This window comes from Paralichthys olivaceus, chromosome 11 (genome assembly GCF_024713975.1).
Source record: "Paralichthys olivaceus isolate ysfri-2021 chromosome 11, ASM2471397v2, whole genome shotgun sequence".
In the NCBI taxonomy this organism is placed as follows: Eukaryota; Metazoa; Chordata; class Actinopteri; order Pleuronectiformes; family Paralichthyidae; genus Paralichthys; species Paralichthys olivaceus.
This window is the reverse complement of record NC_091103.1, coordinates 9,263,822-9,276,926: the sequence shown is the minus strand read 5'-3', so window position 1 is coordinate 9,276,926 and position 13,105 is coordinate 9,263,822. Positions and strand designations below refer to the sequence as shown.

The window sequence follows — 13,105 nt, the reverse complement described above, 5'->3', positions numbered from 1 at the left end:
GATAATCTTGAAGATATGTGACTTCTACTTTTGGATACAAGACTGTCATTAGGTCTTTAACTTTGAAATACAGGTTATGGATTTGATAAGATTTAATTCCTATTTATCTCATGCACCTCATCCCGTCTGCATGTCAGCTAATATGTTGACTCACCAAACTTGGGATGACAAGATGAGAAGGTAAAACAGCTGAATTAAAGTAACGAGTAAGAGAAATCAGACCTGACCTTATGTTTGTGCATGGTGAACAGGCAGACACCATCCTGGCCTCTCTTCTGGCTCTCATGGCCTCTCTTCAATCACTGTCCCGCCGTTTCGTTGTCAGATTCTCACTTGTCCGGCATCGTTTATCATCAGCTCCAAGCCACAAAAAAAAAATCCCCCTGGTCCTCCTCCTTCATACAGCACACTCAAATTCAGTCAAGAAAAATAATATCACCCCCTCAGACAGGGAAAGTTGCAAAGAAAGGTGATACAGACAATCTGTAAGTCCTTTTTAAAAACCGTAAGGACGTCCACAGTTTTATCTACGATTCCTCACTGCTATTGTTAACCAGTATGTCCCCTCCCTGTGTTTTAAAAACGCAGCGAGATTCAGTTTTCTGTCCAAGAAGGTTTGTAGCCTCGCTTCCTATCGTATCACCTCACATCAGCATCGCTGAGCCATGCATGAGCAGTTGTATGAGGGAGGATGGGTCAAGGATGCGAGCGCTCTGATTGGCTAGTCGACCATGGTGTGTGTGTGGGAAGGTCCCTTTGGTAGGTTCCCTGAGAACGGCTATGCTCGATAAGGGTGGTCCTTCAACCTCCTTCCCTGCTCTCCCTTCTTTATCAGCATCCCTTCCCTTGCTCTGCTCTCCTTCTCCATCTCTCCTCCTCCTCCTTCGTCTCCCTGTCTGCGCTACTGCGCTACTACCAAAGCATCACGTTGCCTTTGTGAGAAGCTACATCAGTGACACGGTTGCTGCACGTATACAAATGCACACAGGAATATGGGGAAGGGATGGCAGCTACGTCATGAAGTCATTGCATCAGGCGAGACATGACTACCCCGGCAAAGTCCATGACCCAGATTCATCACAGTCTTCATCATCACAACCACATACTGTGTGCAGCTGGAGCTGGACTGGTGTGTAACTACAGGAATCATTAGAGAAGAAAACCCTGAGAAATCAGATATCATGTTCAAATCTAGAATGAGATTAGAGAGGAAAAAATACTGTAGATGAAACCATGTAAGGCTGATAAAGAGAAACTATGTATCAGTCAGCTACATGATACATTTACATGAAGAATGAATTAAGCACCACAGCCACTATATGACCAAAACAACTGTGGCTCAATACTGGCCTTTTATAAATAAAATATAATAAAAACGATCAGCACAAAGCAAAGATGCATTGATTATGTGAAATTAGAATGATTATGAGGAAAAGAAATGAAAAAGCAGCCTTTCATTATGCAGTAAAGCACTGGAACCAACTCCCTGATGGTTTTAGGAAGGCTCCATCCACTGCAACTTTTAATTCCACATTTCTTTATTTTTATTCACAAGGGCCTTTAATTTTTTAAAGCTAAACTATTTTACAAAAGCTATGATCATTTCATCATTGTATTTCATTATTTACTATATATTTTTATGTATTTATTTAAATAATTTTACTCCATTTAACTTATTTAGCAAATGATTATACTGATTTATTTCTTTTTATCTATTTTTTAACCTCTAAATCAGTTATTCTGCTTGGAATTTGAAAATCTGCTCTCTGATTTTAAATTGTTGTTTCTTTCTCTGTTTTGTTTCTTATGTCCCTGTACAGCACCTTGAATCTACATCTATGAATGAAATATGCCCTGCCATGATTTCAATTGATTAATATGGACCATCAATATCAGTCTCTCACAACATGCTATCTGTTGTCTAATTGTACTTGACTTCTCCTTCCCTTGTTTGAAAGTCATCCGTAACAAGAAACGGGGAGCTTGTCTACTTTCTGAGTATCGTTTACTCAATATGCCCGATCCTTGCTTTTCTGAGGCCCCTACAAAGAGTAAAGAGTAGGATCAGATTATGCTGACCTAAAATCTCTGGAAGCTAATGTGTCAAACCACAGACGATGATCGATAATCCAGCAACTGAGAAGGTGCAAGAGCAATGCGGACATTTAGAACAAAAGACAGATAGTGCGCTGTTCTCTGGAGACTACAGCAATAGAGCAACTGTATTATAACAACCATTATAAGGACAAGATTGGTTACTGTCACATTATTCACCTCGGCAGACGTCATTCTGTCAGCTGTACAAGCATCAGAGCTTCTCTCTGCCTTCCACACACACTGACAGCAACCGACTCAAACCCCTTTTTAAAACATGCAAAGCACAGAGTTTCCAAATGCACTTGCATATTGCCCACTTAATCCTGGCAGAGGGCTTTCTACATGCATTATTTACAGTTGGCTTTATAAAAAACAATATATTGATCTCGGGAAGTTTGTGCAACTCAAGACCACTTAGGAAACACAGAGGAGTTACAGAGGATACGGGAAACAAACAAGATGTGTGCTCTGATGGAGGCAAGACAGGGATGATTTACCATTATCTTATTTGAAGATTAAGGATATATATATATATTTTCATGTAATATTAAGTTACTTTAAGATTAGTTGTCTTAAGCTGAGTTCACACTACATAGTTTTCAAGGTCAGTGGATTGCTACGCAGTTCACATTACAACTTGCTGTCTTGTGAGATGGGTCAAACACTACATGAACTTTCACCACGAGAAACCTCCTGATAAAAACACCAGGAGGCGACACATGGTGAGTCTGACTGATCCACCTGCTCTTCAGTGTTGTCCTCCTACAGAGTTACCCTGCATGTCCCTCACATGCATGGTTCATGATTTTCGCCGATGTGCAGTGTAAAAAATCAGGGGGCACCTCACCACAACATAAACCTCCACCACCTTCATCTCAGCTCGCGCTCTGACAAGATTTCCAGCAATAGCTTGTTTCAACAAATTCAAAAAAAGAATGTTTCGAGTTGTATTTGTGTTTTTATGGTTGACTGTATGAGGCTGTCTTCCAAGTCATTTATATGCAGTAAGTGATTATTTCAATTAAAAAAGCTTTGTTAAATGATATCATAAAATAACATCCCATCCCGGCCCCTATGCAGTCATCAGACTGAAACTTGTGTATCTAAGAGCGACAGAAACAGACTCAACAATACGCTTTTACAGATTACTGTTCCCTAGTTTTACACAACAATGGGTGACCTCACAGGAAACGCACACTAAGCCACATAAACCTCATCATGGTAGTGTGTTGGAGTACAGAGACTCCTAGTGGTACAAACATGGTTCAGCCTGCTCCTCACCCCACTTGCATGACTAAGCACTCAAAGCATACCGAAGCAGACACACGCACGCACACATGCAGACACCAGAGCGCTCACAAAAAAAACTACACCACAGTGCCTCGCTCAGCTCACGATATCGTGACAATATGGTAAAAACAACTGAGCCCAATTCACCACAAGTCATTCGGGTGAATTTTACTATTTGTCACTCATAAGTACACAGTAAAAACACACAAATCAACATGTATTAAATGTAGCTATCATTAGGGAAACTATTATTAAAAATATAATATGATATATATATATATATGATGTTCATCCTGTATGAATTCCTATTATAAATTCTACTATAGTGTACTGTGCGATCATGGATATATAAATAAATACAACCAGATAATTAAAAGTTTGAGTTAAAATGATTCAGATGAGACACAAGTAACATGGACTGAAACCTGTGTGAGATGTAAAGTATCAAAGCACATCATATAAGTCAGGCTATCTGCTATTTGTTAAATTCTCTGTTCCAACAAATCCTCATGTGATGCATCACCCTCACTCACCTTTTAAATCCCTTTACTTCAGCAATGGCACAGCATCTCTTGTGACAGTGAAACCTTCAACCCCTGTAGGATAAAGTGTCAGTCTGTCTGTGTGTGTGTGTGTGTGTGTGTGTGTGTGTGTGTGTGTGTGTGTGTGTGTGTGCGTGTGTGCGACCTGCCACCAGCTGGCCAGCTAAAAGACTGAAAGCTCCACAATGGTTTCCAGTTAACAAAGCTCTGTTTGTGCCCGATGTTGATTGTCAAATAAAAGCAAACAATAGCATTCCACGCCTTGCAACTGTATTCACTGCTGGCCTCCCCCAAATGTAAAGCACATTCACACACCTTGGTTGGCGGACAAAGCAAACGAATCTGTGTCACGTGCACGGTGGGTATGCTGGGGTGAGTGGGGTGACACCAAGACCAGTATCTCTGCTCCATAAGCCCAACAACATACACTCATACAACGTACACACACTCACACAACATACAATGCACACTCACACAACATACAATGCACACTCATACAACATACAATGCACACTCACAATTCTATAGGTAAATGCAGAGAGAGGAATGAAGTCCGAAAGCCGACTTACCTGAATTTGTCCGCTGCACTGTCAGACCTGCACAGAAAAAAGAGAGGACACAGGATTCAGCCGTGGGATAAGCTGCCGGTCATTTACGTTTCGATGAAATTCCCAATAATAACAATAACAATAATAATAGATTAGTAATTTAAAGTACCCAAGACCACTTTTCAGCAGTATTCTCATTCCCTGCACTACTAAAAAGTGTAATGGACACTTTAAATCCCCCATTTACCATTTATAAGTGCTGTAAAATGTATAGATGAATTATTTATAACATAATATGCCATTATGTATTTGTAGGCACATTTTTAGTCTTCATCACTGTTTAGCCAACAAGTGAAACTCCTCATTTATAACTTCTACTAAGTATCACTTACAGGTATAGTAAGCTTAAGTATGCTTGATAACATTATATTACACAAGTTGAATTATATAGTGAGTGTATACAGTTTTGAATGCATCAGTAAATGATTTGTATGTGTATAATTATATATCATTAAGTTCTAATGCGTTTATTATTTTATAATTGTTTTGATTTGTTGTATAAAATAAAAAGTGTAAAACATGAGTTAGAAAGAATCATGATTCACATCCATCGTCCCTAAAATGAATTTATACATTTACACATTTGATCAGCCAAAACAAATATGGACTCCATTTAAATTTCATTACATCATGGTCGCAGTCCAGTTTATGAGTTGGGATAATGATCGTGCATATACAATACAATACAAACTGACCAGAAGCCAATAAGATCGCACCATTCTCACCACATGCTACGTTTTCACAGCTACGTCTCATACCCAAGTACTACCTGGTGTACATGGCCAAGCACTTGTGACATGATGCAACTGTCCTCTGGATTATCAACTAGAAATACCACTGCACTTACTGAAGTACCACTACTTTACTAGTGGAAAGTACCATATTGAAACACCTCCTTCCACATGGAATACATTGCCCATTGAGCTTGAAACAAAACTGTTAACATTTTAGGTTTTGAAGGTTGATCAATCTCGCCATTGTGTGTAGGGACTGGGTATGTATGCATCTGCAAGTACTGTATATGGTTATGTTTGTTAGGTTTGTTTGTGTGCATATATGGAAACACATATGTGCTCTGACTAGTATTGCTGTAAAACATCAACAAAATACATGTTATAGTCTAATTCTGATGTGTTGTGTCTTTAAGACCCTTCTAGGGACGAGCATTGGAAATTAGCAGTGGCTAAGAATGGTGTGATACGTTGCATTGGATGATTTAATACACAGAGAATTAAGTAATAATTAAGACAACCTTGGAAATATTGTATTCTCACTATGGTTTATTCAAATATATTGACCCAGTGATCGCCTGTCTCTCACTGTGTAATCCTGATTCACAACTCACAATCATGTGCTGCGTCATCTCCACCGATGAGTCATATTACACTGACTTAGCAAAGCCATGTCGGGATATTACATAACACCATCTGCAGTTATAGCGGAGGATACAAATAAAAGAAAATGGCGGTGAATGAGCAAACTTGACCTCGTTTTCATCATCAGACTTCATCTATTTCTCTCCCTGAACCACAGCGGATGCCCAGATTATCTGGCAGAGGCAGAAAAAAAGAAAGAAATCACAGCCAGTGGCACACACACACAAGCAGACAGCCTGCTGTCACTTCCCCCGAAAAACGCAGACTGAACAAACTGTAACTCACGAGGCAAACAGATGAAACAGAGATGCAGTAAGAGCAAAACCAAGACTGATGACATGGAGACGGAGAGACGGGTGGAGTTTTAGTAGCTGCAGCAGTGCAACCTCCCGGCAGAACCGCAGCTGGTTTTTTTACCTGCAGAGGAGACATGACATTCCGTGCCCTCTAAAGCCGGCTACAGAACGCTGCTCCTCCTGCAGCTGCTGCAGACGCCCCTCACTACTTATCACCAGCACAGCAAAGAAAAGAGCAGCCAGAAATCCCATATGTTTGATAGGTACTGTTCCTAATTCGAGCGAGTGGAGACACAGAGCAAGAACAATGTGCGGGAGCGAGAGAGAGAAGAGTGCAGGACGGAGGGAAAGAGTAAGAGGTGTGATGAACAATGCACACAGCTGAAGGCAGAGACGGCTGAGTGGGTGCCTATAATCAGGCTAGACGAAGACGAAGCCTGGATATTTTCCCTTCCTGCAGCATTTTTGGGATAAATTCTGTTTTACTTTAAACTGCCGCAAAATGAACAAATCAGAAAAAAGGTTTTCTCTGTGCAGCCAGGACCATTTTAACAGTTTGAATAAAAAATGTGCTGAGATCGGAATTTTGGATACAGTACAACATTTTTTGCAGATGTTGGAGTTTAGCCAGACCGAAACAACAATCCTATCCTTCTTTTTGCCTTGTGACCTTATTAAGAAGGATTTAGTTATGACATCTACCTACTATTTTGACAAACATCTTTCTGTCTGTATGTGGAACGCAAATCTTGCAAAGAGTTCTAGTATATCTGCTTCAGTCAAGGCACGTGCACTGTTTTAGTACAATTAGGCTGCAGCAACAAACAAGAAGACAAACACCTGCGTCAATGCAGCACTGTTCAGTAATGTGTGTTCAGTAATTCGTACTCACTTTAATAATAAAAAAGTTTCTCGGCCAAGAACAGATTTGTGAGTTCCTAATGCAGGTATTTATTATTTCCTGATCCATTTCCTAATCAACCTGGCAAGAGATTTTTCCTTGCTGCACTCATTTACTTCAGGTTTAAAGTAGAATTCCAGGCCAGCACACACACGCTTAAACAGACACGTACACACGGCAACACACCACGTTCAGTAAGTGATTTAACATCCAGGCCTGTCACTGGTGCTCCTGTGACAACCACAGCGTATTCCCGGGAGATGAAACGCTAATGATGGTGCCTGTCTCTCATCTCAAACTGAGCGACAGGGAAGCACAGACACTAATCGCTGCAGGAGTTACATGTGGCCACTGTCAGATCACTGTTTACTAGCCAGACACTACCTGGAAAAGCCTGGTTATACTGTCAAAGAAATGAGACCTGGATGCTCATTAATGTCACATCAGAGACAGAATCGGTGTTTGTGAATGTATTCTCACCAAATTAGTTTTTCAAAGACAAATAATGTTGGTGGGGAAAAAGGCTTTTATTTCTACTTCAAAATAAAATCTTAATCAAGCAAACAGATCACACAGTACAGCAGTATCTCTGCAGATCACCACCATGGACATCAGAATAGGGAGGAAGTGCCCTCTAGTGGAGAATTCATGCAGCAAATGAACAGACGTCATGAAAACTATGACCGCAATGACATTTGGGGTCGATTATTCCGCCCAGCAGCATGAATCTACATGTGACCTGGTACAATAGATACAGTAGAAATATGAAATAGACTGTATCCTAGATCCTCACTGGATTAAAGTCTATGATTTTAATTTAAGACGATTTATTAAATAATTTTTTTCAAAAAGAGTTCCACGGACTACATTTGGAAACACACAGACAGCTCACCTCTCCTCTAGGATTAATGGAGTCAGGAACCGAGTGCTGTCGTCTTCATGGCTGCTCTGTAGGCTGCTCTGCTGGCTGCTCTGCTGGCTGCTGCATGGGACACACAAGGTGTTAGTCAGTCATTACAATATGTTTCTGTAAATGTGCATGTGTTGGTTGTGTCCATTTTGTGTTATGTAAAAAAGCCTTAATTTGAATATGAAAATAATACTTTAGCATCAACAGAATAAAGTATAATATAAATTAACTTAAATATGTATACAGTTCATTTTTAACATTTTTACATATTTTATTGTATTGCACTACATTATCCAAAAGATGTCGCTTCCCGTCATAAACATATATGTAGCTGCTGGGCCTAAAAGCAGCTGTCCAAGCTCCTGCATATAATGTGACGAATATATATACAGCAACTGTCGACTATATACAGCAACTTTGTCTGTTACTTTAGTGATAAAATTCTTGTATTTTGTGCACAAATCCAAAGATAACACTAGAGGGGGCTATATGACACAGGATATGCACAAGATGAGGTTTTGATGACACTTAAAGTGGGTTACAGATGTGTAAATGACTAACAGAGAGAATCATTAATGCATAACAACATGAACAGTTATACACCCAGAAATCAGGTTTCTGATTATCCAAAGATATTGCAGAGGTTCAAGTTTAGATAATTGTTATCTAAACATTTTTCCATTTAATAGCCAAAAGTGAAGTTCTACTTCCACACACAATATGAATGAAATCACAGAATTAGTGGTGTTTTTCCGCCTCCTCTCTTTCTCCTTTTTGTGTTTAAAAATGGATGATCACCCTATTTCAAGATTCTGCTTCCGGTCCGGAATTTGACATTTAAGAATAAAGGCAGTCTGTTGAGAAAAGTCCTCATTAATTTACTCTCTGCATGGTGCCATGCTGTTTCCTACAGAATATGGTAAATAGAGATTATTTCAGTTTCTGAATTTATTGTGAATATTACGTTTAAGTTTAATAGTTAGTATGATGTAAACTGTTTTCTATTCAGCTACACTGCAGTATGTATACTAAATCAATCTTTTTTTTTATAGCCCATATTCACAAATCACAATTTGTGAATATGGGTTTATAATATACTAGTAGTACTACTCCCAGTCTTTTATCCTTTAGAGTCTCAACTTTTAATGCTGGTTTGGTGTGAGATATTCTATTCAGCACTTCATGTTCGATAAAGCTAAACTAAACAACATTGGAAAATACAGCACAATTAATGTAAAACTAAAAATATGTTTGGATGGAAAGAACTGCTGTTTCTCTGTTCATCTCACTGGATGTAATATGAAACTGATATGTTGAAGTACAGGTAGCACAGAGCTAAGGTAACCTCACCTTATCATGCTGCTCTGAACACAATTGACATGATTGATACTGTTTTTAACCAGTGGAAGTTATTTTTTTAAGGATTCGGCTTTTACTGTCAAGAATTTACCAGACAACTGCTGGCATCATGTACAAACATGGGATTATTGTTTGATCTTCCAATTTTTTTTTATTGTGGGATATCAATTTCACTCCCACGTCTTTGCTCCTTGTGTCTCTGCTGCAGGTGCAGTGTGTCTGCACACTGTTCTCTCAGAGCAGACATGTGTGGAGGTGGTGTTTGTTCGTGTATATGTAATTGTTTATACATGTATCCCTGCCCTTTAGAGCATGTTCATTTGAAAAATTTGACATGGCATGGGCCCTCACTGAATAATTTAGCACTCATATACAATTGATGCAATATGTGCTTTGAAAATTATAGCAAGGAGATGAAACAAAGTAAAAGTCCAATAGAGTGACAACCAACTATAGTCTACATATAAAGTAAAACCACACGAAATGCATTATTTTGTATGTTTTTGCACCATATAGTCCAAAACAACCTCAAGGAGAATATATCAAGCCAATCCATATATTTTAGATAAAGTATGGATGAATGTTGTATTTACATAATGTGGATATGGAGAAAATATTTTTATATTTCTATCATTTTATAAAACATATCTTAGACACGTTGGCTTCACATTTTCGGCTATTTAAGTACGAAGATTTTAATATTGTATTTATTGAATTCATAATGGAGAGAGATATTGATACCCAATTAAAGAACAGGTGGACTTGAGATTCCTTTAAATACACATTGTGTTACATCACACAATAACACATTTGATTTCTTGTTTGCCTCTTGTGAGACTTGGGCGTCTGAAACATGTAAATGTTTGGACGAGGTGGAAGCAATGAAGCCTGGTGAAAGATGCTGAACCACTTCCTCAAAATAGTCCTGCTCTTATCAGACAGCAGAGCGACAGATTCCTCTGTGTCTACAAGCCTGTTGTAGACACAGAGGTTCTACAGACACATACATAGATATAGGCCCACACATGCCTTAAAGTATACACATCCTGTGCAATGCAAAAAGTAAGACAGGAAAGAGACTGAATGACAAGATTAGGAAGCCAACAAAGGTGATAAGATTGAGACCTGTCGTGGACTAAGAACAGCTGACTAAGGTTCCCCTCAGAACACAGACGCCTTGTCGTGACTGACCTCATTTAAATCTTAATGAAATATTTTTTGAATACTTACAGTAATTGTATCTGCTTCCATGGAGAGAAAACCCACGTCAACATCCCACACTGCAGACCTCGTGAACAAACCTCAAGAAAGTGGTTAACTATAAATCCTCTGCCATGTTTGTATTTTAACTGGACGATTACAGCAGGTTTCATCCCACAAACTGTGTGTTAGTAATGTGAGTGAAAATAATTAACTAGAAACTTGTGTACTGCACACTGTACTGCATTGTGCACAGATGATCTGATCTGTCAAAAATATCAATATCATCAATATTGACTCACAAAGATTGTAATATTTATATCATTTTTGGCCATATCGCCCACAAGTATTGCATGATTGAACTGTGAAATTGTAGCTTAAGCAAACAGCTACTTCAGAGGGTCAAAGTGCTGGGCAGTCATGAGTGTCACTCCTAATGTATGAGGTAAAAGTCCAGTGACTTGTTTAAGGACTAAACTACTGCAGCAAGAAACAACATACGACTGTTACGCTTCGAGACAGACCACTGTAAAGTTTAAAGCTTAGTCACATGGTTAAAACTTTGATATGGTTTTCCATTTGCAACTCTTTTTTAGAATCTACATAAGACCTGAATTCATACAATCACAGTGACAAGTCAGTCCTGCTCAGAGTTAAATTTAAGGAATCATGATTTAATTAAGAATAAACAGTTAATTCCTAACAGCTGGAGGAGGGACAAACTAGTAAAACTATTTGAGTAGTTCTGTAAGACTTCTTTCCTCCTTTGCATTTCAATTATCTCACATATTCACTTCGTGGACACTTATTTTACTTTCACACACAGTTTGTAAACATGGCTGTTGTCAAGATTAAGAGTCTGCAGTCATGCTAGCAACTCTGAGTCTACTGCGGTGGTTTGAGCTAAATGCTAACACTAGCATGCAAACATGCTCACAGTGCTGACGTTAGCACGCTGATGTTAATGCGTAGAGCATCAACACGACTTAGTTATGGGAAAGAACAAATCATGAGAAAAGTCTAAAAGCATTAGACTTAAAACGTTTTCATCGTGTCAACACAGAACACCCACATTTCATGATCATCTTAATGGCTGGACCTGAAAACGTTTCCCAGACCCCCACACATTTGAGGACCACTGGTTTAGACAGCATGGTAACACTTACTAACTAGAGGGGCACTCAAAAGAGCGCATACCTCTTCCAAGGTCCCAACAGTCCCCTCATGACAACACTTTTATATTCAATAGATCCAGATTTTCTATAACTGGATCTGTACCAAATTGCTTATAAATATCCGTCCTCTAAACATGCCCGATTTTTGAAAATCAAGATCCATGAAAAATTCCTGGATCTGCAAACTGATCTGCATCTACACTAAAATATAATGGGTTCTACCCTGACCCAGACCACATCCTTCCACCAAATGTAATGGTAACCACTCCAGTAGATTTTGTGTAATCCTGCTAAACAACAAACAAAAAAATGCAGAGGAAAACATAACTGCCCTGGAAATTCATGGCAATCCAATCAAGATATATATATATATATATATACACATATATATACAGACGTCATGGTGGACCTACATGTCTACAACACCAGATACGGGTATCCACAACATGGGTTTTGCAATACTGTCATTACCCTGATAAATGAACTGCCTAATTTCTTCATGCAAGGTGCATGGTAAAAAGGGAGCAGCCCAACCGAGGAATAAAAGCATCAAGGGTAGAAGTTATACTGTGATATAACAATGTTACTGTCCAAAAAAGTACCATACCAATACCATGATATCAATTTTAGGTCATATCATCCAACCCTAACATCAGAGTCAATGTGTTTGCAAGTGACTCAAATTAATTCACCAGACGCTGCCAATTTTACAATGTTGATATTGTGGAACAGCCTTTCATTAAATATGAGGTTGTCAAAAAACTGCAAAAATAAACAGCACTAAGTCAAAAACAACCTGCCCACCAGGCAGCAATAATTAACGGATGTGGACAACAGTGCTGACTTGTAAGAAAGCGTTCTGCGAGGACACAGTGTACAGCAGCATGTTGTGTCCTCGCAACCTTACATGACAAAAACTGCTTGTTCTGCTTTATAAATAATTAAGTGAAGATAAACATTAAGATTTTGATTATTTATGCCACTCCCACGCAGCGTTAACCCTGTAGAATTTTTTATATGCCACATGCAGATGGTAACAAGGAGCAGACCGAGGAGGAGCCGTGTCGTCTTAATGCTACAGAACAGTATGAAGCGGATGAATGCTTGTTACTACGGTCCATACATTACACCCTGAAGGGGAGTGGAGCTGTACTCATGGTGCGCGGGATAGTGACAGTATTTCACACTCAGGGTTACGCTCACATGCCTCTGGAGAGTAGGTGTCTTGAACTCAGACAAAGATAACACATTGATGGAGTGAGTAATGAGCCTGTTCCTGTCTGCCATCTGTTACCACTGACAACAGAACTGTTAGCGCACAGAGAAACAAGACAAAACACGACCATTATTT

At 39.1% G+C, this 13,105-nt stretch overlaps 1 protein-coding gene across 14 annotated transcripts in view; it reads right to left on the bottom strand.

Annotated features, from left to right (window-relative positions):
* The window catches only part of gramd1bb (GRAM domain containing 1Bb), a 108,009-nt gene that overhangs the window by 59,129 nt on the left and 35,775 nt on the right, over positions 1-13,105 (bottom strand). For 11 of the 14 annotated variants that reach the window (XM_069534714.1, XM_069534718.1, XM_069534716.1 and 8 more), the window contains 2 exons: positions 8,003-8,092; positions 4,499-4,525 (listed from right to left, as the gene is read on the bottom strand). In XM_069534714.1, the coding sequence (XP_069390815.1) occupies positions 4,499-4,525; positions 8,003-8,092 (117 nt within the window). Of the gene's footprint in view, positions 1-227; positions 803-4,498; positions 4,526-6,330; positions 6,349-8,002; positions 8,093-13,105 lie in introns of those variants that run through there. The other 3 variants (XM_069534725.1, XM_069534726.1, XM_069534724.1) reach the window with 2 other exon arrangements.